Below are 24786 nucleotides of genomic sequence, written 5' to 3'. Positions count from 1 at the left end.
ACCACTAGGGGGAGCTCATTGCATAGTGTATATACATTGGTACTGATTTACTAATCCTGTAGATAGCATAAACTGTCTAGACATGCTCCAAATGTATCACCGTTGCTAATCTATTTGGTGTACAGCTCTATACTTTTATTGGTTAGCTTAGTTTCAGACAAAATTTTATGCCAGAATTGAGGCACAATTTTGAAGCTAATTGTCACATTAGGTCACACCTCTTTTCTGTGAAGCCATGCCCCCTTGTCAAGACAGGGACAGATCATTTCTTTAAACCCAGATGGGTCAAATTTTGGCCACAATTTACAAGCCTTTTCTAGGTGCACTGACATTAATAAATGTGGGCCATTGAATACATAATACAGTATGGAGTAAAGGGGTATTGTCACAAATCCACAGGATATGCCATAAAAGATTGATGTACGTGGGTGCCTGCTCTGGAACCTCTGCATCTATGTGGAGTGCAGGGGTCCTGCAAATATGCTCCCCTAGGGAAGTGGCCACTGACCACCAAACCCAGACAGAGAATCAATGGAGCTACTTGTCTTCGTAACTCAATAGAAGTGAATAGAGAGAGCTGAAGATATGCCACACGTGTCCATTCATGCAGTGGGTTTGGAGCTCTGTATCAGAAAATGGAGTTCCGACCACTACTCTTTATGTGCTCCACTGTGCAATACAGCCTAATGTATTTTTATATCATTTTCAGCATATTTTGTACTGATTGATGATGACAACAACAACATCATTCATCTGCCGCCTCTCCAGTACAGCTGTATGGCGGTTTCTATGTCTTATCACATTATGTCACATCCTCAGGGACGGCAAAACAATCAGGGAGATAATTCCACGTATCAACAGAAAACTAAGCTGTTAATCAGGGCATCTTGCAGTATTCCTTGGAGTACAGGTTCTGGCTTCCACATGCTGTACTTACGTTGTCTATTACTGGACTGTGTATCGGTTTTCAGATCTACGCTCTCCTGCTCCTCCATGGAGAGGTCAGGGTATGAGGTAGCAGATTTATGTTTTGTGCTCCGGGCCTGGTTTTCAGACTCCGCTACTGACTGCTTATTTGTCTCTGTGTCTCTTCTTAGGGGTTTGGAGTCCTTACATTGAGATACACCAGCAGAAAGGGACACATTCGGTGCCACCACTTTGTCATACATGTAGAGATAGTAACTGAAAAAGAAACAACAAACCTTAAACATTAAAACAAAGAACAAAAAATGTAAAATTATATTAAAAATCATTGTGTTCTGCATCTTCCACCCAAAACAGGTGAATGAAAGGGTCAATGGGGTAAAAAAAAAACAAAAAAAAAAAAAAAACACCTTAGTAAATTCAACCTAGTCATTGATGATAAATGTGGCACACAGTACCACCAGCCGCACTTATGTATATTCTATAAAGAATGCTTGGTTCGTTAGGGCAACAACTAAAGTTTTAGGTTTTAATATGCACAAGAATAAGTATTTAGTTACAAAAATAGATATACATACATCTGCAAACACAGTTATGAAATAAAGAGGAGAAAAACGTAAAGTCTAAAGCTGGCCATACACACTTGGTGGGTTCCGCCGACACACTAATGTGTGTGAGGAACTCCCGACTCTCCCCAACAGATGATGTCTGGGAGACATGGATGGGGAGAAATAAAAATATTCTCTTGGGAGATAAACCATCGCCAAAAGTGTCTGGCAACAGCTTTCTCCCCTCTGCCCATAGAATACACACACACACACACATTCGGCCAAGCTGAACTTGTACGGGGGGAACCGGGAGGGAGTCAGGGGAGAGATAGGTGTATGGGCAGCTTAAGGCTTTATCCACACATCAGAGATTGTGAGCCAAAACAAAGTGTGGGTCAAAATCACAGGTGCAAATCATTCGGATTATACCTCATCTCTGTGTAGGCTTCATTCATGGTTTCGATTGACAAAGGGCTCATGCACACTACCGTATGCCCTCCGTGAGCAGCCATACATCGTACGCACGGGAGCACACAGCATCATAATATCATATGAGTGCGGGACAATAGTCCCACGGGTGGCCCGATGCGCACAGCATCATAGTAACCTATGATGTTGTGTGCTCCCATGCGCACAGCATCATAGTAACCTATGATGTTGTGTGCTCCCATGCGCACAATGTATGCCGCTCTGGGACATATGGCCCGCTCACGGACCGCATGTCTCAGAGGGCATACAGTCGTGTGCATGAGCCCAATCACTGATGAAACACGGACTAACTTATCACTAGGGATGAGCAAATTGACTTTGGATGCAACATCCGAAGTCGATCCACATAAAACTTCATTTGAATACTGTACGGCACGAGCGCCCCCTGTACTGTATTAAAATGTATTGGCTCAGATAAGACGAAGTTATTACTTCATGAAGTCTCACGAGACTTCGGATAGTAACTTAAAAAATGTATTTCTACTGTTAAAAACCTATTCCGAACCAGAGTTCGCTACGTACGGTATTCAAACGAAGTATAATGCGAATCGACTTCAGATGTTTCATCCAAAGTCGATTCGCTCATCTCTACTTATCACATAGCCTTTGCTGTCCAGGAGACAGGGATGAAAAGGTACACAGTCATATCAAATGCAATTATAAAAATTATTAACACATCGATCCTAACAGGAATGATTTACGCCCATTAAATATTCACTCATATTCCTAAGTGGAGACATGCATGTCTGTAGGCTCCTTGGGGTGAGTGGAGACCTTCATGAATTTCTATGAGACAGAGCGATTTGGGTGTTCGAGGAACTGTGCATGCCTATATGAACAGTTCAAAAAGGAGCCCAGTTGTACCACCAACGGTGTTGGCCTCCGATAGGCATATGCCAACTGGATCACAAGGGAGAATCTGGAGAATATACAACCAGATCTAGTGAAGCCTAGGGGCCTCTATTAACATATACATAGGACCGGCTCAGCACAATACGGGATCACTTCCTAGCAATCCCTCAGTTGTGTTAGGAGGGCTAGAAATGTAACCACATATTTCCGCTCACTTTCATCAAGCAGAGATGTTAGTGTTAGAAAATGGTATGCAATGAGTAAACTATATTTCTCCTAACACCTAGCAACCCCTTTAAAGGGAAACTTTGCTCCCAATACACATGCCTGTTTTCCATGTATGCCCAAGGACATATGTAACATCTGTATAACTTCCAGATAAGCGATATCTGTTCAATCATCAGCATTCACTGACATTCAACACCTAATGTAATTCAGACTTCATATAATCCATTAATATTTATAGAAGGCATCTGTTTCGCTGCAGGTAGTCAGCGTGGAAAATTAGCTAGCATGGCCTGAGTGGGAGGGATACAGGCCCCAGCAACCAGGCAAATTTTTAGCAGCATGAAGACATAAATCGCCTTCAACCGAAAAAAATGACTTCATTTAGTTGTCATATTTTCTTCCTTCTTGTAGCTATGATTATAAAAGTGATCCATCTCAAACTAACAAAATAGCGATTTTCCGCTTTACACCACTTTGCAATACATTTGAATAGAAATGTATATGGGCCAGACACCAAACGTGGTGTTACCATTGCCCAATATTCACATTACGTTCTGCTCCTTTTCCCTTCTTCACTTCCTTAGGCACTGCAAGGAGCAAAGTGACAATTCGCAATGATGGCTGCCTTCCCACGCAATAGGAAGGGAAAGCTTTGTAAAAAAAATAATAAAAAATAAAACACGATCTCCCCACTAAATATATATTGCTTTAAAGGGGTTGTCCGGCTTTTTCTATTGATGACGTACCCTCAGGATAGGTTATCAATATCAGATTGTCGGAGCTTGCCGACACCCCCACTGACCAACTGTATGGATAGATAGCGCGCTCACTGCGCACGTGCAGTCTTCCCATACAGCTGATCGGGAGGGGTGTCGGGTGTCGGACCTCCGCTGATCTGATATTGATGACCTATCCTGAGGGTAGGTCATCGATAAAAAAAAAAGGGGACAACCCCTTTAATAGAATATGTGATGCATGAGTTGGTGTTTGAGACAGTGATGGACTAGCAAGTTCTCAATCAGCTAGGACAGGGTTTGGCCTATTTCACTAACGCACTTCAATGTTTGATCTAGATTTTAAGAGTAACAGAGCAAGCACAGCAGTTACAAAATGAAAGGTGTTATGTCAAGCTATTAATGAAGCACAGACATTTGCCACATCCCATACCATTTTAAATTAACCTTGTTTAACCCTCCAGTTTTTGTTTTACAAAGTAAGATACCAGCGAGGTTCCAAGGAAAAATGTCAGAATTTCCAGAGATTGCTTGCAGCACTAAATTTATGAAGTGTACGCTCCACAATTTTCTTCTCATTTACGACATGCTAGACACCAGGGCTGTTTTTAGACAACCTTTGTTCCAGAGCTTTGTCTATGCCTACCTTGCACCTTGTTTTGTAACAGTCTCAGACAGGTTTTGGCAGACATTTTGGACAAAAACTAAACCAGCTCCAGGGGTTTAAAAGCGGTGCAATGTTCTAATAGTATAAAAGGTCTACGGTGCATTGTGTCACAAATAGGGATTTTTATGACACACTGTGTCGCATCTTCACCACTTTATAAAACATTACAAATTTAGACACATTTAACAATTCAAATTATAAACTTGGCAAAAACGAAAAATGGCTCAGACGCAATATGCACACACATATATATATATATATATATATATATATATACACACACACACACACACACACACACACACACACAGGTCATACACAGCTATATACACACACACACACACAGGTCATACACAGCTATATACACACACACACACACACAGGTCATACACAGCTATATACACACACACACACACACACACAGGTCATACACAGCTATATACACACACAGGTCATACACAGCTATATACACACACACACACACACACACAGGTCATACACAGCTATACACACACAGGTCATACACAGCTACACACACACACACACACAGGTCATACACAGCTATACACACACAGGTCATACACAGCTACACACACACACACACACACAGGTCATACACAGCTATACACACACAGGTCATACACAGCTACACACACACACACACACACAGGTCATACACAGCTATACACACACAGGTCATACACAGCTACACACACACACACACACACAGGTCATACACAGCTATACACACACAGGTCATACACAGCTATACACACACAGGTCATACACAGCTATATACACACACACACACACACAGGTCATACACAGCTATATACACACACACACACACACACACAGGTCATACACAGCTATACACACACACACACACAGCTCTATATACACACACACAGCTCTATATATACACACACACACACACAGGTCATACACAGCTATATACACACACAGGTCATACACAGGTCTACACGACAGTTAGTATGATCCATCACTTTGTGAGACTTATAAGCAGACGATCAGGTCTTACAAGACTAGCGAAAGGGATTTGAATCCGAGAAGGAACATTATAAAGAGAAGAGCAGAATCTCTGGAGACCATCGGCTTTGGAAGGACTGCTATCCCTAGTGATATCAGCATGGGCAGGCCAGCCAATATGCTGCTGCCTGCCATCTGTAGCTGCAGGGTAAAAGGTAATGAGGAGAGCTGAAATAACCTCAACTGGATCATATGGTCAAGGCAAAAAATAAATAAAAACAGGCTACTCTCACACTAGCATTAATATTTTCCTGTATTAAGATCCGTCATACAGGACCCACAATGCAAGTCAATGGGGACGGCTCTGCTTTCTCTGACACAATAGAAAACTGATACGTCCCCCATAGACCTTCAATGGAGTTCATGACGGATCTGTCTTGGGTATGTTAAAGATAATACAACCAGATCCGTTCATAACGGATGCAGATTGTATTATCAGTAACGGAAGGGTTTTTGCTGAACCCTGCCAGATCCAGTAAAAACGCTAGTGTGAAAGTAGCCTAACACTTTAATATAAAGGCCTTTTACCAGCTAGGACTTCTTTTTCTTTCACTTTACTTCATATGAAATTTAGACAAGTCTTCTTTATGCAGCTTTTACTTACCTCGGATGCAGCAAATGTGGTCGGCTGGTGCCATCATCTTCCTGCTTGATAACTGGGTACCAAGAAGGCAGCTCCAATGTCTGTATATGTTCAGTCTAAGAAAAGAAACGGGAAAGCATTGGTCTACTTCCAGGGAGTAAATACTAATGAAAAATTCAGCTCGACATGTCTGACATGAATGCAAAGACTTTCTTCCCATAAACAAAAAATAAATAAATTTTTAAACCATTAATTTAGTGTATTATATCCATTTAGGATAATAGAGGTACAAAACATACAACAGCGTTTTACCATTGCTGTCCATGAGGAGTGTCCATATACACTGTCACTAACAGATTATTCACATATTTGCTGGAGAAATACTGTAAGAGGATGGGACAATGCAAAGAATCATTGCTCCATGCGACATACAAGTACATACGGATACAGATATGGCTGGAGTAGTGACGGTCCCCTAGAAAAACTAAGCCTTTTATCACATCAGCATTTAAAACTCCATTAGGTAAAAAAAAAAAAAAAAAAAAAAAAAAAAAAGAAATCAGAGAGAAGGCCGCGGGGCTCACAAACAGCCGATTGGCGGGAGTCCTAGGTATTGGACCCCCACCAATCAGATACTGATTATCTATCCTGGGGACAGGTCATCAGAAAAAAAATCTCGAAAAACCCTTTAAATCTCAGAATGAAAAATTATGTTACTTTAGCATGATGAATTCTGCCACGCCAATCGCTAAATCAATGCATTAAGTTGGCGCACCTGTGGCCAACCTACCAGTTACTGAACCTCAACTGAACGAACTTATGAAGTGTCTAAAGCCGCATGCACACGACCGTTGTGCGGCCGTTCCGTGCATTGGGGACCGTGCAATGCAAAAAAATATAAGATGTCATTTATTTGCGGTGCGGAACAACGGAAAGAAACACCACTGAAGCATTCCGCAGTGCTTCCGGTGTTCCGTTCCGCAATTGTGGACCAATTCAAGTTAATGGGTCCACATCCATGATGCATACGCCGTTTGCAGGCCACAATACAGCCACGGCCGCCCAACGGCCATGTGCACGAGGCCTAATTGACGTAGCATATAAGTAAATATTAGGACTGACCTTTAAAGGCACTTCTGCATCATGTTATTCATTACAAACAAAAACCGCAATGAAAGTCTAAACACCGCTGACTTATGTGGTGCTATTTTTCCTGGCAAACACGGCGGAATTTGTGTGATGTAAAGTAGGGCTGGGCGATATGGCCTAAAATCTATATCACAATATAATTTGAAGCATGTGCGATATAACGAGATATCGCAATATATTATTTTCTTCTGTATGTATACAAATTACGTGGCCATCATGTCCCCCAGCCAGCGCCATCAGCCCCATGCCATTGCCACCATCATTAAGTCCTCCAGCCAGCACCATCTGCCCCATGCCATTGCCACCATCATGTCCCCCAGCCAGTGCCATCAACCCCATGCGATAGCCAGCCATATTCGGGACCCTGCTAATATAGTTACCTTTCCTGCAGGGTGCGCGGCTGGCTGATGGATTCCGCAGGAGACGGACTGAGTCTTCTTCCCTGCATGCACTGAGAGGGACCTGACCTCACACACAGCCAGCGCAAGGCCCTGGAGCCTCGGAGCAGTGAGCGAGAAGCTAATTCAATTTACTACCGCTCCGTGGTGATCTATCGCGATATAACTAAAATCATTATCGTTGCCCGAATTAATGACGATAATATCATATCGTTTATATCGTCCATCCCTAATGTGAAGATAGCCTTAATCAGGGATTTCAGGATGGTGTTCAGTTATGGGAAGGTATACAAATAGGTGTATCAATTTCACACAAAAAATGCATATCTGAAATATAATGTGAACCCATGAAGTATAAGGAAAGAGCTGTACGACTAGTAAAACATTGATTGTTACACTCAAATACTGCAAGCTTCCTCACCTCTAAACAGAGAGATAGTCATAATTAAGTCTATGTATATGTGACAAAAAAAAATAAAAAAAATCACCCATGTACACAACAGTCTACAGTCGATAACTGCATACTATATGTATGTTCATGTTTATCCAAGAAGTACAATTCTCACAGAATTAATCATATACAGGAAAAAAAAAAAAAAAAAAAAACTCTAAAATAATGCCGTACGACACTAATTTCACCTGAAAGACATTGTGACTTTTCATAGGCACATCTAGCCGACCTGATCATGCAGAACTGTCCTATAGGAGGGGACGGCAGCAGAAAGGGCTGCATAATGACAAGCACATGACCACAAAACCGGCCCCATAGAGTCTCGGCTAAAAATATACGTGATACAGATTATCACATGATCTGTACATTTTCTGCAGCTTTATAAAGTCTTCTTGTGTCAAGATGCAACTTCAGCAGACTCTCTTTATTAGATAACATACGGTGCAGTACGTGGAACACAGGAGTGCACATCCATTGCCAGTGCAAGTTTTCTACATATTGCGCAATGTCACAAGGCTTGATTGCTTGGATCTCTTTGTAAGGCTAAGTTGTCATCCTTGTCAGAGACTTCTTTAGGAGCCGCCATCAAGGATTCCATCAAAAAAGCAGCAAGCTACCAGAGCAAGAGACAGCAGCGCTGATGAAGCAGTAGCGTGATAAGGAACAGAGCCAAGCATCAGCACCAGGAGAGGGGTCAGGATGAGACAAGAGTGTAGTGAGAAACTAAAACAAGGGTCAAAACCAGGAGTAGAACAGATAGAGAGATAGAGATACACTGTGGTCATTCGTTCACCTAGAAACATTGTGCAGGAAGGCACATCATACATCAGAGCATGCATGGTATAACCTTGAGCCAAAGATCCTGGCCAGTGAGCTCTGGCAGGTACTACAGATTGATGAGAGAGATCTACTGATGGAGCTGTCCTCATAGATTTAGGGTCCATTCACACGTCCGTTGTTTCTTTCCTGATCTGTTCCGTTTTTTGCTGAACAGATCTGGACCAGATCTGGACCCATTCATTTTCAATGAGTCCTGAAAAAAATCAGACATTGAGCTGTCCGTTTTTTTCCAGGACCCATTGAAAATGAATGGGTCCAGATCTGGTCCAGATCTGTTCAGCAAAAAACGGAACAGATCAGGAAAGAAACAACGGACGTGTGAATGGACCCTTATGGTGTAACATTAGATTTAAAGGAACACTGGTGGTAAAGAGGCATGCCAGTGTCACCTGTGACCTGACAACGCTGCATTAAAATAAAAAATTGCAGAAAGCATATATAATAAAACCCTATAGAGTAAATATGTTTACAACATGAAATATCTGTAGCAATGAATGGAATAAATAAAATCAAACATTCAGCAGTATGGTTAATCCAGTTTTGTTAAAAGGGTTATCCGACACTAACAAATGCTCCCCCATATGCTGAGCCCCTCACACTGATTCTACTTACCTGGCTCCCCGTGAGCGGATGAAAACATCTGGTGTCGGGGGGGGGGGGGGGGGGGGCAGCCAATATCAGGCAGCGACGGGGACGAGCCTCCCTAGCATCGCGGGTGACGTTAGGGAGGCTCGTCCCGTCACCTCCTGGCATTGGCTGCCTCCCCTGCAGGGACCCGAAGCAGCGCAGAGAGCGGGAAGCTAGGTAAGTAAAATCAGTGTGAGGGGCCCAGCATATGGGGGGAACATTTTTTGTGTCGGATAACCCCTTTAAGTCTTAAATTGTGCTTCTATAGGAAATGTCTGTTTATTTGCTATACCATGAGGCAAAACCTTTTCAGGATTAATGTTTCCATGTTTAATTGAGAGTTGCATCTACAGTGTACAGCTTTCAGTATAGTATATACACCTGTGTAAGACAGCGGTTGGCAGTGAGTCAGCGATGGCTGGGCAGGCTTATTCTTGGTGGGTCGCACAAACCTGCACTTGATAGTCAATGGTATCCCGACCACTGTTCGGTATTGGGATAAAATCCTCAGAGCCGCGGTCAGACCTTACACTGGTGCAGAGCCCAAATAGTTAAAAATGTCCAAAAAGCTGGACAACACTTAACCACACTCATTTCTCCTGTTTTGTTTAATAATCTTCTGTGTGTGTGTATGTCCCCCAGCAGATCAGCCATGCCCCCTCCTCCTCACAACCCTGTGACTGACTGTAAGACAACTGGCTGAAGCAGCAGCCTCCTCTCTCTGCCCAGCCTGCAGCAGGACAACAAAAGATTCTGAACATCCACCGCATTTACTTAAAGGGGTTCTGCAGTTTGTAAGCTCTGTTCACTTGAATGGAGCTTAGCCGCGCCCAGGGCAGTTGATACTAGTCGTCACGTCCCTGGGCCTGCGGTAAACAGTAAGAAGGTCGCGGCGCTGCTGGAGCAAAGCTGCCTTCTCAAACAGCTGATTGGCGGGGGTCCCGGTTGTCGGACCCTCGCCGATCAGACGCTGATGATCTATCCAGAGGACAGATCATCAGTTTAAACAAACTGCAGAACCCCTTTAATATAATCAACTACTGGACCATTGGACATGGTGTATATTTTTAATGGGAAGACCAGAGCAACAGAATTTTCTATGATTAAAGAGAACCTGTCACCAGTGACCTCCCTATCCAATAGACACAACAGTTTTTCTTTTGTTGATCAGAGGTTCCGTTCCTGAGTAATGATACTTTTTCTTAATTTGCAAATTAGGCCTTTGGTGCAATGAGGACGTCACCATTATCCACTCCTTTCTATGGCCAGCTCCTGCCTTGCTGCTTTACCAATGCCTTGACCCGTCAAAGAGGCGAAGGAGGGACAGGTCACAGAAATAAGCGGAGCTTGTGCTTTTTTTCCCCCCTTGGTCTTGATTCTCCCTGTTCCACCGTAGGATGCGGTAAAGTTATGTAGAGGTGCATGGCTCTCATAGATTTGTCACATCCTTCTCCCTGACGAGCGACAGTCTGACATCTCCAAGCTGCCATAGAGTTCCCCCTTTATTTACACCAGAAAAGTGGCATGAATTTAGTTCACTGTGCTGGGCCTGCTGCACCGCCCGTGCCATGCCCTCACCATGCCCCCCTTTTCTCCCCACTTCTCAAAACTTTTAAGAAGAGGTAAAAATTGCAGATTTTGCCACAAAAATGGCGTGCAACAAAATCTGTAAATTTCATACGACACTATTGTGGTGTAAGTCACTTACTAAATGTACCCCAAATGTGCGGGATAAGATCATTATTGACTGTCCAATGTCTAGCATTAGTTTTCGCATAAAACAACCCAATAAACTAATAATGAATTACACATAATGACCGCGTACAGCCACCTGGGCCTGAAAACTGCTGTGTAGCTATTTTTTCCTCTCTTTACCTTAATGGCATTTGCAAGCATAAGCTAAATGAGGAGGGCAGGCATTCCATGCAATTACTGCGCGCCTTGTGACTATGGTCGTCCTTTGGCACATACAGCAGTGAGCAGGTGTTAGGCTCGGATCACATCACAATCAATGCTTACATTCAGTGCATTAGAAAACCTCTCCACCAAATTAAGAATGTTGTATGTATTAAGTTGTACACCATACAGATGCATAGGTGGACCATGCAAAAGAAAACGCATGTAACGGTCCAGCATATGCCAAAAGACATACTCTGTTCGGGCACACAATGGGTGCACGCGGATCATAGGTCAAGCATAACAATAAAAGATCCTAAGAAAACACAGAAGACTGCACTTTCCTATATAGCTAGAGGGGAAAAAAAAAAAATATATATATATATATATATATATATATATACTTATGCTATCTATCAGGTCCACAGGGGGTCCACCAAGTATGAAGTATCTGACAGGAGCAAATGCAGTATAAAACAGCCTTTGGGGCACCCAGAGCATTGTGCTGTATTACCACAGTATGACCTATAGGTGGCGGTTTTGTAGTAGTTCTCATCATTGACTTCAATTGGGCAAACTACATCAAAGACAGTATCATGAATGTGTTTTCCATAAAAAGTGTTGCAAAGGTGCCAAAAAAATTTAATAAAAATACAAATAAATCTGTTATAGGGTGCAGAACTGCTCCTTGCGCCTACTATTTAAACAAAATTAAGAGGAAAAGACAAATAGAAAAGAGGAAAAGCATCATCAGCTCACAAAGCTTCATTCTGAACAGCCTCTATCACAAGGACAAATTCCAGCAGAAAGAGAAAAATGTCTCTTAGGCTACTTTCACACCAGCGTTTTTACTGGATCTGGCAGGGATCAGCAAAAACGCTTCTGTTACTGATAATACAACCATCTGCTTCTGTTATGAACGGATCCGGTTGTATTATCTGTAACATAGCCAAGACGGATCCGTCATGAACTCCACTGAAAGTCAAAGGGGGATGGATCTGTTTCTATTGTGTCAGCGTTAAACGGATCCGTCCCCATTGCCTTGCATTGTGGGTCACGTCGTCTTGCTCCGCATCCCATGATGGAAAGAAAACCGCAGAGTGCTGCGGTTTGCTCTCCGGTATGGGAACGCGACCAAGCGGAACGCATTTTGGAGCATTCCGTTCTGTTCAGTTACGTTTTGTCCCCATTGACAATGAATAGGGACAAAAAGGAAGTGTTTTTTCCCCCCGATATTGAGACCCTATGACGGATCTCAATACTGGAAAATAGTAATGCTAGTGGGAAAGTAACCTTACTGAAAACTGAGCAATAAGCAGTGTGACTGTTCAAATCAGGCTTACTATTGTTTGGAGGCCACTCTCTCCCCATATGAAGTCTTATTATCTAGAGATCCTAAAATAACTCAAACACTAAGGGTATGTTCACACAGCCACATTACATGTAGGAAAAATCGAAAGTGTATTTGCTGCTGAATGTAAGGCAGATATCTGAGGCTGACCCACCCCTGTGGTTTTGAAATCCATGTGGAAAAACTCCAAGCCATATAAATGGCATCACGGGCACCCATTGCTGATTAATGGAACTTGACACATACGAAGTAGAATATGTGCCGAAATCTGCATACAAAAATCAGTCATGTGAACGTGGCTGAAAGGTACTCCCAGATGCAGGTTGTTAGGACTTGATCCATGTTAGCACATCATGCAAATATCAACTGCAACTCTATACTTCGAGTCAAACTATTTTATTTAATAGAAAATGGTGTAAATAGCGCATTTCTACATCACTTAATTTAAAAAAATTTCCAGCAAACAAACAGATTGACGGGAAAGGACGTCACAGCAGTACAGTGTATACAGATTCCAAAGAAGGAAGATGCTTCTGAGAGAAATGCATCTAGCTAAGCAGCTAAAGAGGGGAATAATTAGGTTGAATTAGGGAAGCCCACAAAAGACCTGTTCCTTCACAGTTATGATTGTACAAAGAAGCACAGCCATAATGCTAACTTTTTGAAAACTCAGGTAGGCTTTAAGGATCCCATATGCATTACAGTATTGTCGTACAAACCTGCAGAGAACGGCGTGTTCTGCCGACAGTCTAAATGTGTATGGGAAGATCCCAACTCTCCCTTGACAGAGGAGGTTGGGGACAGAAGGATTGGATAAAGTGAATATTTTCCTTTTGTTCTCCCAAGTGATAAGTAGCCACCTGAAGTGTTTGGCAGCAGCTTCGTATGCTCTCCCCTTAGAATGCACATAAATGTTTGGCAGAACCAAATGTGGATGTGTATGGAGGGGCTGGAAGGGTATCGGGATTGATAGCTGTCAGCCAAACAGACAACTGTTGAATGTATATGGCCGTCCTTACCCCAAAGGTGCAAAGGCAGTAAAACTGGCAGAACTTCAGGTATGACATTCATACAGTATAATTTTGGCTGGTTATTATATTAGGTTATATTAGAGGATAAAAATAACCTGCAGGATGATTTTCATTTAAAAGGAATGTTTCATAAAAATAAAAAATATATATATTATATATATATTTTTTTATTTTTTTTTGTTTAAATGGTCACTGCGCTTTACAACAAACTTTTCATAAATCAATATTTCAGGCAAATACAAGAAACTTTATAATATATCCTATTAGAGAAAAATAAATTTTTCTCAACTGCTCTTTTCCGCCTCATGCGCTTTCCTAAAGAAAGGATGGCTAAAGACAGCATAAGACAGCTGTCTAGCCATGCACTAAATTTACCAACCAGTCTGATCCCCTGTGATATATTTGGCACATTTTTAGACTGTCTAAACTTCCACTGTCTACATTTCAGACAGGATTAGTAAATCTTCCTCTGTATATATTCCACTGACAGTTCCAGCAGGACGGTGAGGAATGTTCCCTGCAGGCTATTATGAGATTGCACCCATGTATAACCTGATATTAAGACAATTCCTAATTATAAGTGGGTAGTGATTGAAGTCGTCAGATCTTATGAGTACAGTCAGATTATTCATGTAGATAAATGCTTAATCTGGAATACGGCATACTATATAAATGTATAATAAATCAGAAGCAGCCACATCTATATTTAATATCAGTACAGTAATTTTGATAAATTAAATGTGAATGGCTTCCACAAATACTAAAACAAATACATTGCTGACAATGGAGCACCTGCGACAGACAGATTCATCATAATCAGAAATGAAATCCTTAAGAGGCTGTTAACTAACATAACATGGCCATTGATCTGGTCTGCCCAGATGACAGGTAGACAAAAAAATAATAATAATGTAGCACCAGAGGTCAAAGGGAAGGCAGTACAGGCCCATGATGCCTCCAGTTAGACCATGTAATGAGCAGGCCAGAGCGTGTAGAGTTAAAAAATAAAATAAGGCATAAAAAAATTAAAATAAGAGAGAAAAGAACGTTTTCCCATGAGTCAGTATACAGCGTGTATAATTGTAATCTAGTCTCTGGTTACACGCATCAGTATAGCAACAGACAGTCAACCCAACCGGATCATTACTGCTCTAGAAAAATGACGGCCTGAGGCTGCAGGTATAAAGAAGCCCGTACATGTAACGATATTCATTAAAGATTCTCATTAGCTGATGGATTCTGGGGCTGCATTCTGACCTGGATTTAGGATGGGTTCTCATCACGTTTTTGCCATCCGTTTAACATATATATTAGTAAAAATAAATAAATGAATGAGGATACAAAAGCATAGCACACCACGCTTTTCTATCCTGCAGAGTCTGGTAAAAAAATAAAAAATATGTTAACGTATAAGCTTTTTACAATGGAACTCTATGGTGAACAGAGGCCACTGTAAAGCGTCTGCCTGAGGCATCCGTTAACGTATAGGTTTTTTGTAAACGTTAGGGCTCATTCACACGCCTGTATGAAGGAGTCCACATCCGTTACGCATTCATTCCAATGGGGCCGCAAAAGATGCGGACAGCACACAGCGGCCCCATTGGAATGAATGGTTCTGTTCTGCAGCCCCGCAAAAGAATAGAATAGGCATTTTCTATGACAGCGGCGGCCATGTGCGGCACGGAAAATTGTGCAAAACACCACGGTCGTGTGAATGTAGCATTAAACTGATGGGAAAAACGTGATGTTAACCCACTCTTACTGCAGATTTTCTGTGAGCTAATCAGGGCATGCTGCAGATTATTAAATAATGGAACCTGGTCATGTACAGGAGCCCCTAGACCAGTGATGGTTAACTTTTTACAGAACGAATGCCCAAACTGTAACCCAAAACCCAGATATTTATTGCAAAGTGCCAACGTGTCGATTTAACCAGAATACTACAGTCCAGTATAATAAACCTTCTATGTACTTTATCATTTAGCTAGAATACCTGCCTACATTCAGTGCGCTGCCTGTGCGGTTCATAGTGCGCCCTGTGCTCATGAATGGCAGGAAAAGTCTAAGGCCTATTGGTACACCATAGACTTTTCCAGGGCATGGGTGTACAAAGAGAGGGCTCCGAGTGCCACCGCCATCATTGCCCTAGACTGTACTGTGGCACAGGGTCACTACACCTGATGAAGCATCCTAAAATTGTCTTTCTGTTGGATTCCCCTGTGTGAATAGAGCAGTAGAGAACAGCCACACGGTCAGGTTTCTGCATGCAATTATGGAAGCCAAAATCAGGAGTGGATCATAAAAGGAGAGAGAGTTCGTGTACAGGACTAATACCACTTATTTTTTTCATTCACTCCTGGTTTTCTGGTCACTCTATAGAATTTGCTTCCGGTCGCCGTTGTCCCACATGACTCTTTGAATAGCCGATTCACACAGATCGTTAAATGGGGACCGGAAGTGAGGATCTCTAGTCATTCCTAGGAGACAGACATTGAGGCTTTCACAGGAACAGCCTGGAGCAACAGCATCTGGGAACGGAGCAGCCGGTAAGCTTCTTCATTGCACTACTCCACGTCTCATGTGGTTTTCAACTGATGCAATGGATATTTCAAGGGATGGTTATAAAATTACCATGCCTAATATTTATTATGTTCCTTAGGCCGTAGACGTTTTTGTGGTCCGCAAACTGCAGATTCGCAAAACATGGACACCAGCCGTGTGCGTTCCACATTTTATCATCATGTTTTATGCCTCACTAGACCATTTTAAAAAGTGTCTAGAAAAGGGGGCAAGACTAAGAAGAGTTGTAAAAAGCACTCCGTTTATTAATAGTGTGTGCCATTACTTTGATGCAAAATATTGGTGTAAAGTAAGCCAAGAAGTGGTGCAAAAAGTGGTTTAACCCAAAGTATGGTGCGCGGCATATTTGCACCATAATTGCAACTTTTCACTACCTTTTAAAAGTGGTAAGAAAAGTGGGTGCAGTTTAGCAGGGAAAAAAGTGCCCCCCCCCAGCCTGACTGATTTATTATCAATTGCATCAGAAACTGCCGTAATTTATAGTTCAGATCAAAGCTGGTGTACATATGAGCTTCTGGCTTGCCAGGTTGGACTGCCTGGAAATGCACCAAATTTATTAAGGAGCCGGTGCCTCTTAATAAATTTGGCACAATTTTTGATGTTGGTCTTTTTTGGTAAGAATGAGGTTTAGAATACAAAACATCTGCCGATACCAGCCGCAATAAGTGATGGATTCGAAAGGCAGTCATGAGAATATGGGTTTCAAGTTCAAGCTTCGCTGCTTTTTCTAAACGTTGATGATGAGACTTCCAACCCACATGAGAAACACATTCGCATTGAATCATCCATATGTCTTATTAAAAGACAGCAAAAACTGTTGACCCTTAAAATACCCATGGTTTGCCCACTACTCTTTATCACCCATTTTCGAAGATCTACTGTTTGACAGCTCAAGTAATGCTATTGATCCCAATGGATCAGCGGGCACAAGCATAGGCATGAAAAGTATCCTTTCATTTATGTTATACAAAACTTAAAAGGGTTTCCGGTAATAATTTTTTTAGCAAGTGCCCGCAGCCTGTCCCCTGAAACGGAAGATTCATACTTAAAGGAAATGTGGTGCCACATTTCCTTTTTTTGTAATCTCTTTTTATTTTCTGATTGCAGATTTATTTCTTCCATTTCCTGAACAGGATTATGGGGGCGGCCATCTTGCTTGAGCTGTTCTTAACAGCATTTACAAAAGCATTAAAAAAATTTGCTTTACGGCAGTCACATGGTCCATAGACACAATGGTCAGGAGAGGACCTCACTGACTTCTATTGGAGAGTTTTCTAGACATGCTCTGTGACCTGTGCAGCGGTGATTGTACAAGGTGAAGAATAGATAAGCTCTGACAATCACCTATTGTGAATGGTGTATCCTGTCTTATCTGTCATTCTAATCCTGCCTGTAATGATATCACCTCTATGTATAGATAAGCAGGTAACTGCAGTAAAGTGATCTGTATAGACCAAGAAGTGGCGCCTATTAGGCTCAGTGACCAGTGTGAAAACTACAGGATTTTATAGGTTTTGTTTAAATATAGAGATTGACATGGAAAATTAAAAATACGTTTAACATAAAAACGTAATTTAAACAATACGTCATTTTCTGATGACATATTTCCTTTAAAGGGGTTTTCCAAGACCTATACTGATGACCTATCCTTTGGATAGGTCATAAGTATCTGATCAGTGAGGGCATGACACCCAGGACTCCCGCTGATCAGCTGTCTGAGAAGGCACTGGAGCTCGTGGTATTTCCTAGGCTAAGTGAAGTCACGTTCATCGGTCACAAGGCCTATTGAAGTGAATGGAGATGAGCTGCAATACAAAGCACAGCCACTATCAAATATATGGCGCTATGCTTGGTAAGCGCAGAGCTCACAGGAGCATTGGTGCATTCTCAAACAGCTGATTGCCAGGGTCCCGGGAGTGGGTATAAACATCTCAGAAAACCCTTTTAACTGCTCCCGCCACTCTGGTCATATAAGCAGCCTCTGCTGTCTCCATCTACCGATCCCTGTACGGTTTACATCTGGCAGTACCCGGTCACATGCACAGCTGCAGCCAATGACTGGCTTCAGCTGTGATGTGGCCACAAGCAGCACATTACTGGCAGGAACGGTGCACATAACCATGCCCATGCTCCGCCAGAAGAAAACATTGCGGGGACCAAAAGATGGATACAGGAAAGCGGCAGGGAGCAGGTAAGTATAAATCTTATGTTTAAGGGGACAGGCTGTGGGAAATTGCTTAAAAAATAATAATTACCGGAAAACCCCTTTAATTACTTACCTATAGAAAAGATATTCCAAGAAATCATGAGAACTCAATCAACAGTCCTATAAATTATATCTTTAAATTGCTTGCAATAATTGTCAAAAACATGGTCCAAAACCTGCCATCTACATCTTACAGATAATGCAAAACCTGACTCACCTTGGGTTGTATTCTCTTGGGTTGGTTCTTCTTGGTGAACTTTTCTTTCATCTCTTCTAAAACAACCTTTGTCTTTTTGCCTTCTTGAGTACTCAGAAGCTTTGGGCTCAGGTGAAGATAACAATGCCACTTGGAAGAATCAAAGCCCCAATGGCAAGTCCTCTTATCTGGCGACCGGTGAGAGTGCATGACAAAAGTCTGTGTGGAGAACATCCCATAGCACTCCAAGCACTGAATGCAGGGGGCATCAGGCTGAGTATAAAGTTGAGGTGCAAACAAACCCTGGCACTTTCCTAAACAATCATGTTCAACTTCAAAGGCACTACCCGTTTCCTTTAACTGAGCCAAAGAGTTTTTTGCAGGCAGCAAGCTGCCATTTTGTGGATAGGTATGTGGCCGCAAGAGAGCATTGCATAGTCTCTGAGCATCTGTCAAAGTGATCAGACCACAAGAAGGGGCATTGAAAGGAAGAATTCCCAAAACTTTTAATATGTGAAGCTGGTCTGATGTACAACGTGAGCAGTATATGTACATTTCGTCACAAACAATATTAATTTGCTGGAGTGAGAAGTCTCGAAGAACAGAGTTTAAGACTTGAGGCAGGCAGAGTCTTTTCTCACCTCCCACCATAAAGCAAGAAATTGATTCTCCTTCCAATTCAGTCTGGGTGAGCTCTGTGGAACTGTCTGATGGAATGAGGAGTGGACCAGGATGAATTTGTGGGGAAGGAAGAGGCAAGAACACTGTTGGCGACATGTTTTCTTGGGAAAATCGAGCAGAGAAGGCAGCGGGTCCACCTAGAGAACTTCGGCTACTTAGATTGAACTGTGCCAGCGTGTGTTTGAGTCCAGGATTCAGTTTAGATGACCCACCAAGTGGTACACTGGCAGAGTTGGTTACGCCGTCTTTATTATCCTCTGTAGTTGGTTCCTTAAAGTCATCTATCTCCATCTTGATAGCCATCACTTTATTTGCAACATTTGGGACATCTACAATAACGTCACTCTCCTTTGCCAGTTTTTTTAACGGGGGACTTCCGTCTTCCCCCATAGTTGCGGTTCCTTCAGATACCAAAACTCAAATGGTAAGACGACGAGACTTTATACGCTAGAAACCGACATTGCATCTGAAGACAAAATACAAGTTACTTATTTCCATAGCACATCTATGCTACATTATTTATGTATAGATCTAGAAACAGGGTCTCAAAAATGGCACGAATGTCATGCCTGCAAAAGGAAAAAAAATAATAGGAATCTGAGCTTTCCAATCCAATCTTTCATCAACCCACAAGTGCAAGAAAATGTACAAAGTGCCTGAGTACACTTAATGGCTTTATTTGCTTCTATTTGGTCAGTTTTATGTCTCAAAATTGCATCCACGTTACGACCTAGAGAGAGGAGAATGAAGATCTAATGGCGACAGAGCTTCCCGTGTGGTGGCTTTCTAGGATCCAGTTAACATGAGTTATTTCTGCACACAGATCCAAGAACAAAGAGTCGTCTGCTTCTGCTGGCGGTGGTTTCTTTCAATATGTTGCAGTTTTATCTAGAAAAAGAAAAAAAAAATGTGTGTTCTTTAGCAACGTCAAGGTCAAATGCAGAAAATACGTACAAGCATCTTCTGATACAGCATATTAAAATGTCCCCCTACGGACCTAATAATCTGGTAGGTGAGGAGTTACGACGTGGGCATGTAACAGAAGGTCATCGTAATTATATCCTTTGTGTTGGCTTCTGAAATTATCTCAGGCATATCAATCGGCGTGCCAAGCCTCGCTTTATCTACACGCCGCGCGCTCCAGATTGCTGGAGGTGCTGCAAGCTGTATTTCAAACACACAATAAAGACCCGTTTAATGACAAACAGCGGAACGTGACAGCCAGCTTAAACACATGGAAATACTTGGTTAAACCCAATAAGCGGGAAGGAAAAACGGAAGAGAAATCTCTGGGAAGACCGTCGCGTGACAATCCTTCTGTGGTCAGCTTACAGTTCACTGCAGTCCAGCAGGAGGCTGGTAACTAAGCCTGAGAGGCTGATGGCAGGACCCCAGAAATGAGCGTCTCCCATCCATCCCTGCCCGACGATCGCCCCGCGCTGTGCTAAACCCCCAAGCGTTTAACCCCCTCACAGCCTCCAGCTTAAGGAGAATCTGCTTTCTTCTGCCTTGGAATCAAGAGGGAAGGAACGAAGATAATTCATGCAACGATAAGTTTACCAGCGAATGCAGCACTGGTGAAAAGGCACGCGCTTTCAAGTAAATCAAATCACACACAATCGCCGACGACGTGTTCGTTCCATCTGCAGGGGAAAGGCTAATAATCAGGAGAACTAAAGCAACGCTTGGGTCCAGCCCCACTAGATGAGGGGGTTAAACAATACGGACATCCCAAATGTGGGGACCAAACAACAACAGGCACAAAATTTATGTATAAACGGACAATACGAACATCCAGCCAGGCAGCCCGTGCATCAGTCCTTAATAAAGCAGGGAGAAAACAATAGGCTAGGGAATCCCCATACCAAGGAGGCACAAGCAGACGAATCAATGACGGAAACTCTAATTGGAGCCGTGTCACAATGAACATCCCAATCACTGGCCACAGGCACCAGCGCCGCTAGCCACATGGAGGACGCCGCTGTCCCTTTAAGATGCAACCTCAGTAGCTAACCTATGTGCTCTACAGAGAAGGGAAAAAACATTCAAATAAATATATATATTACACCAACTAATCCTTCCCATACTAGATGATCCGACCATTGCCCCCATGAATTATTACACCCGACCACATTCTTAGTGACAATACCAATAAAATATCTAAATACGACACAAATAATATTATCGGAGCAAATGCCTGCTGCTGGCTGGACCCTTAGGTCTATGTGCCCCCAGCATGCAGCCAGCTGGGCATCCCTGTGCCCACCCTGGGCTAGCTGGCACAGGTGTCCTGCTAGGTCCAGTTCTACCTGCCTTTATCTGAACCAATGTTCCAGCACAAGCGCGGTGGTTCCGTCCTCCATGGGCCCCCAGGTCCCTTTCACATCTGGGGCCACACGCTCAGGCTCCTCACCTGCGACCACTGGACAGGTGTCCCAAGGACTGACAGGGCAGCCTGCCGCCACCACCAGCAGTGGCCACTGACCTCCCACCACCTGAGCAAAGCGCAGCACCCAGCCCAAATTCCAGGTCGTTACCTTGGCAGCTCCGGCAGTCCAGTTCTTGCTCCGGTGCCATTGCTATTCCGACTCGGTGTCAGGCAGCCAGCCACCCTCCCCCTCTCCCTCCCTGGGCTACGGGGCGTGACGTCACTGCTGCACACAAGCTGCCTCCCTCTTGCCGTCTGTCGGCTCAGTCTGCGGGGCTGTGGGGCGCAGGAAACGGTGACGTCACTGGGAGGGGGAGGAGAGGGGGGGTGAGGAGAGGGCAGACGCGCGGGTCACGTGGTGTGTGTGTACGGCTTTCTGCTGGTGAATGTGTGGAGGCGCTGAGGGCTGCTGGGAAACAGACTGTGATGAGGGGCGGCTTGTCCTCTCCGTAAACCCGCTGTGGCGCCTGGAACCTTGACTCATACAGTGTGCAGAATGTCTGCCTGTCCGGGTGTGGTGTTTGTCAGTGTGCACAGAGGTTCAGGCCTCTCTACACCAGTAAATGTTGGAGGAGTCCTTATTCCAGTGTTCATGTTTCCTCCACAACCCTTTACATCACGGTTGTTAACCAGAATTTTTCTTTTTTTCTGGACAACTGACACCAGATCATGGACAGCCAACATTTTTTACGGACAAATTAGAAAACCATAATGAATGATGAAGATACATATCTCTATAGCTCAATATACTGATAAGATCTCATTACCAGAAAATACTGGGAGCTGTAAAATGATGAGAATTACCACAAAAATAGTCTAGTCAGGTACCACCAGCCTCAACCAAAATCCTGAGCATGTCAAGTTTTTTCACAGACACAGTAAAAAAAAGTCAACTGTTTTTACAGACTGTCCAGAAATTTCTAGACGGCTGGCAACCCTGCTTTAGGCTACTTTCACACTTGCGTTGTTCTTTTCCGGCATAGAGTTCCGTCACAGGGGCTATATACCGGAAAAGAACTGATCAGGTATGTCCCCATGCATTCTGAATGGAGAGTAATCCGTTCAGTTTGCATCAGGATGTCTTCAGTTCAGTCATTTTGACTGATCAGGCAAAAGAGAAAACCGTAGCATGCTACGGTTTTATCTCCGGCTAAAAAAACTGAAGACTTGCCTGAATGCCGGATCAGGCATTTTTTCCCATAGGAATGTATTAGTGCCGGATCCGGCATTCAGAATACCGGAATGCCGGATTCGTCCTTCCGGTATGCGCATGCGCAGACTGAAAAAAAGGTGAAAAAATAAATGCCGGATCCGTTTTTGCCGGATGACACCGGAAAGACGGATCCGGCATTTCAATGCATTTTTTCGACTGATCAGGCATTTTTAAGACTGATCAGGATCCTGATCAGTCTTACTAATGCCATCAGGCTACTTTCACACTTGCGGCAGAGAGATCCGGCAAGCAGTTCCGTCGCCGGAACTGCCTGCCGGATCAGGCAAAATGTATGCTAACTGATGGCATTAGTAAGACTGATCAGGATCCTGATCAGTCTTAAAAATGCCTGATCAGTCGAAAAAATGCATTGAAATGCCGGATCCGTCTTTCCGGTGTCATCCGGCAAAAACGGATCCGGCATTTATTTTTTCACCTTTTTTTCAGTCTGCGCATACCGGAAGGACGGATCCGGCATTCCGGTATTCTGAATGCCGGATCCGGCACTAATACATTCCTATGGGAAAAAATGCCTGATCCGGCATTCAGGCAAGTCTTCAGTTTTTTTAGCCGGAGATAAAACCGTAGCATGCTACGGTTTTCTCTTTTGCCTGATCAGTCAAAACGACTGAACTGAAGACATACTGATGCAAACTGAACGGATTACTCTCCATTCAGAATGCATGGGGACATACCTGATCAGTTCTTTTCCGGTATATAGCCCCTGTGACGGAACTCTATGCCGGAAAAGAACAACGCAAGTGTGAAAGTAGCCTCAGTTAGCATACATTTTGCCTGATCCGGCAGGCAGTTCCGGCGACGGAACTGTTTGCCGGATCTCTCTGCCGCAAGTGTGAAAGTAGCCTTAGATGTGCAGATTAGGGCTTGTGTCTTTTTCAGTGTTTTGCGTGCCGTTTTTCAGTAGTGGTTCCATTCCGTTTTTCCATATGGCATATACAGTAATTATATAGAAAAAAAATCGGGCTGGGCATAACATTTTCAATAGATGGTTCCGCAAAAACGGAACGGATACGGAAGCCATATGGAGTACATTCCTTATGTGTTCTGTTTTTTTTGCGGACCCATTGACTTGAATGGAGCCACAGAACGTGATTTGCGGGCAATAATAGGACATGTTCTATCTTTCAACGGTATGGAATGGAGTACATTGCGGTTTTTTTTGAGGAACCATTGAAATGAATGGTTCCGTATACGGAATGCAAAAAAAGTTTGTGTGAACGAGCCCTTATGGTGTAAAAATTTAGATATACGATTGTGTAATAGATGGTTGGTCAGGCAAACAGCTGCATCCCACACCCACTATTGGAGTCCACTGTGCGGGAAGTAAGACCTGTTCACACTTGTGGAATTCTGGACGAAGAGCGATGATTTAGGTGTCTATATCAGACTAGACGGTTATCGCTTGTCACTCAATCACTTTCGCTCAGTTTCGCTATATTTTAAACGGTTATTGACCTGTGTAAAGGGGCTGTTTGCACTCTTTTTTGTGTTTTAAAACCTTTGGGCAGATTCACTATATCTATAGACCAGGGTTCAGCAACCCCCAACACTCCAACTGTTGTTTTTATGTTTATTTTTTAAAACCATTTTATTGGATTTTGCAATGAAAATGACAAACGTTGAGGGCATTACCCTCATTCAAC

General features: G+C 43.1%; 1 protein-coding gene across 2 annotated transcripts in view; it reads right to left on the bottom strand.

Moving 5' to 3' along the window:
• The window catches only part of SKIL (SKI like proto-oncogene), a 32256-nt gene extending 10065 nt beyond the window's left edge, over positions 1-22191 (bottom strand). The window contains exons 1-4 of one of the 2 annotated variants that reach the window (XM_040428217.1): positions 22019-22191; positions 18822-20369; positions 6097-6191; positions 938-1182 (exon numbers count right to left, since the gene is read on the bottom strand). In XM_040428217.1, the coding sequence (XP_040284151.1) occupies positions 938-1182; positions 6097-6191; positions 18822-19871 (1390 nt within the window). In that variant the 5' untranslated portion in view covers positions 19872-20369; positions 22019-22191. The other variant, XM_040428218.1, reaches the window with a different exon arrangement.
• Between the last annotated feature and the right edge of the window lie 2595 nt (positions 22192-24786).

Source organism: Bufo bufo, chromosome 4, assembly GCF_905171765.1.
Source record: "Bufo bufo chromosome 4, aBufBuf1.1, whole genome shotgun sequence".
NCBI classification, from domain to species: domain Eukaryota; kingdom Metazoa; phylum Chordata; class Amphibia; order Anura; family Bufonidae; genus Bufo; species Bufo bufo.
This window is presented reverse-complemented; position numbering and strand designations above follow the sequence as displayed.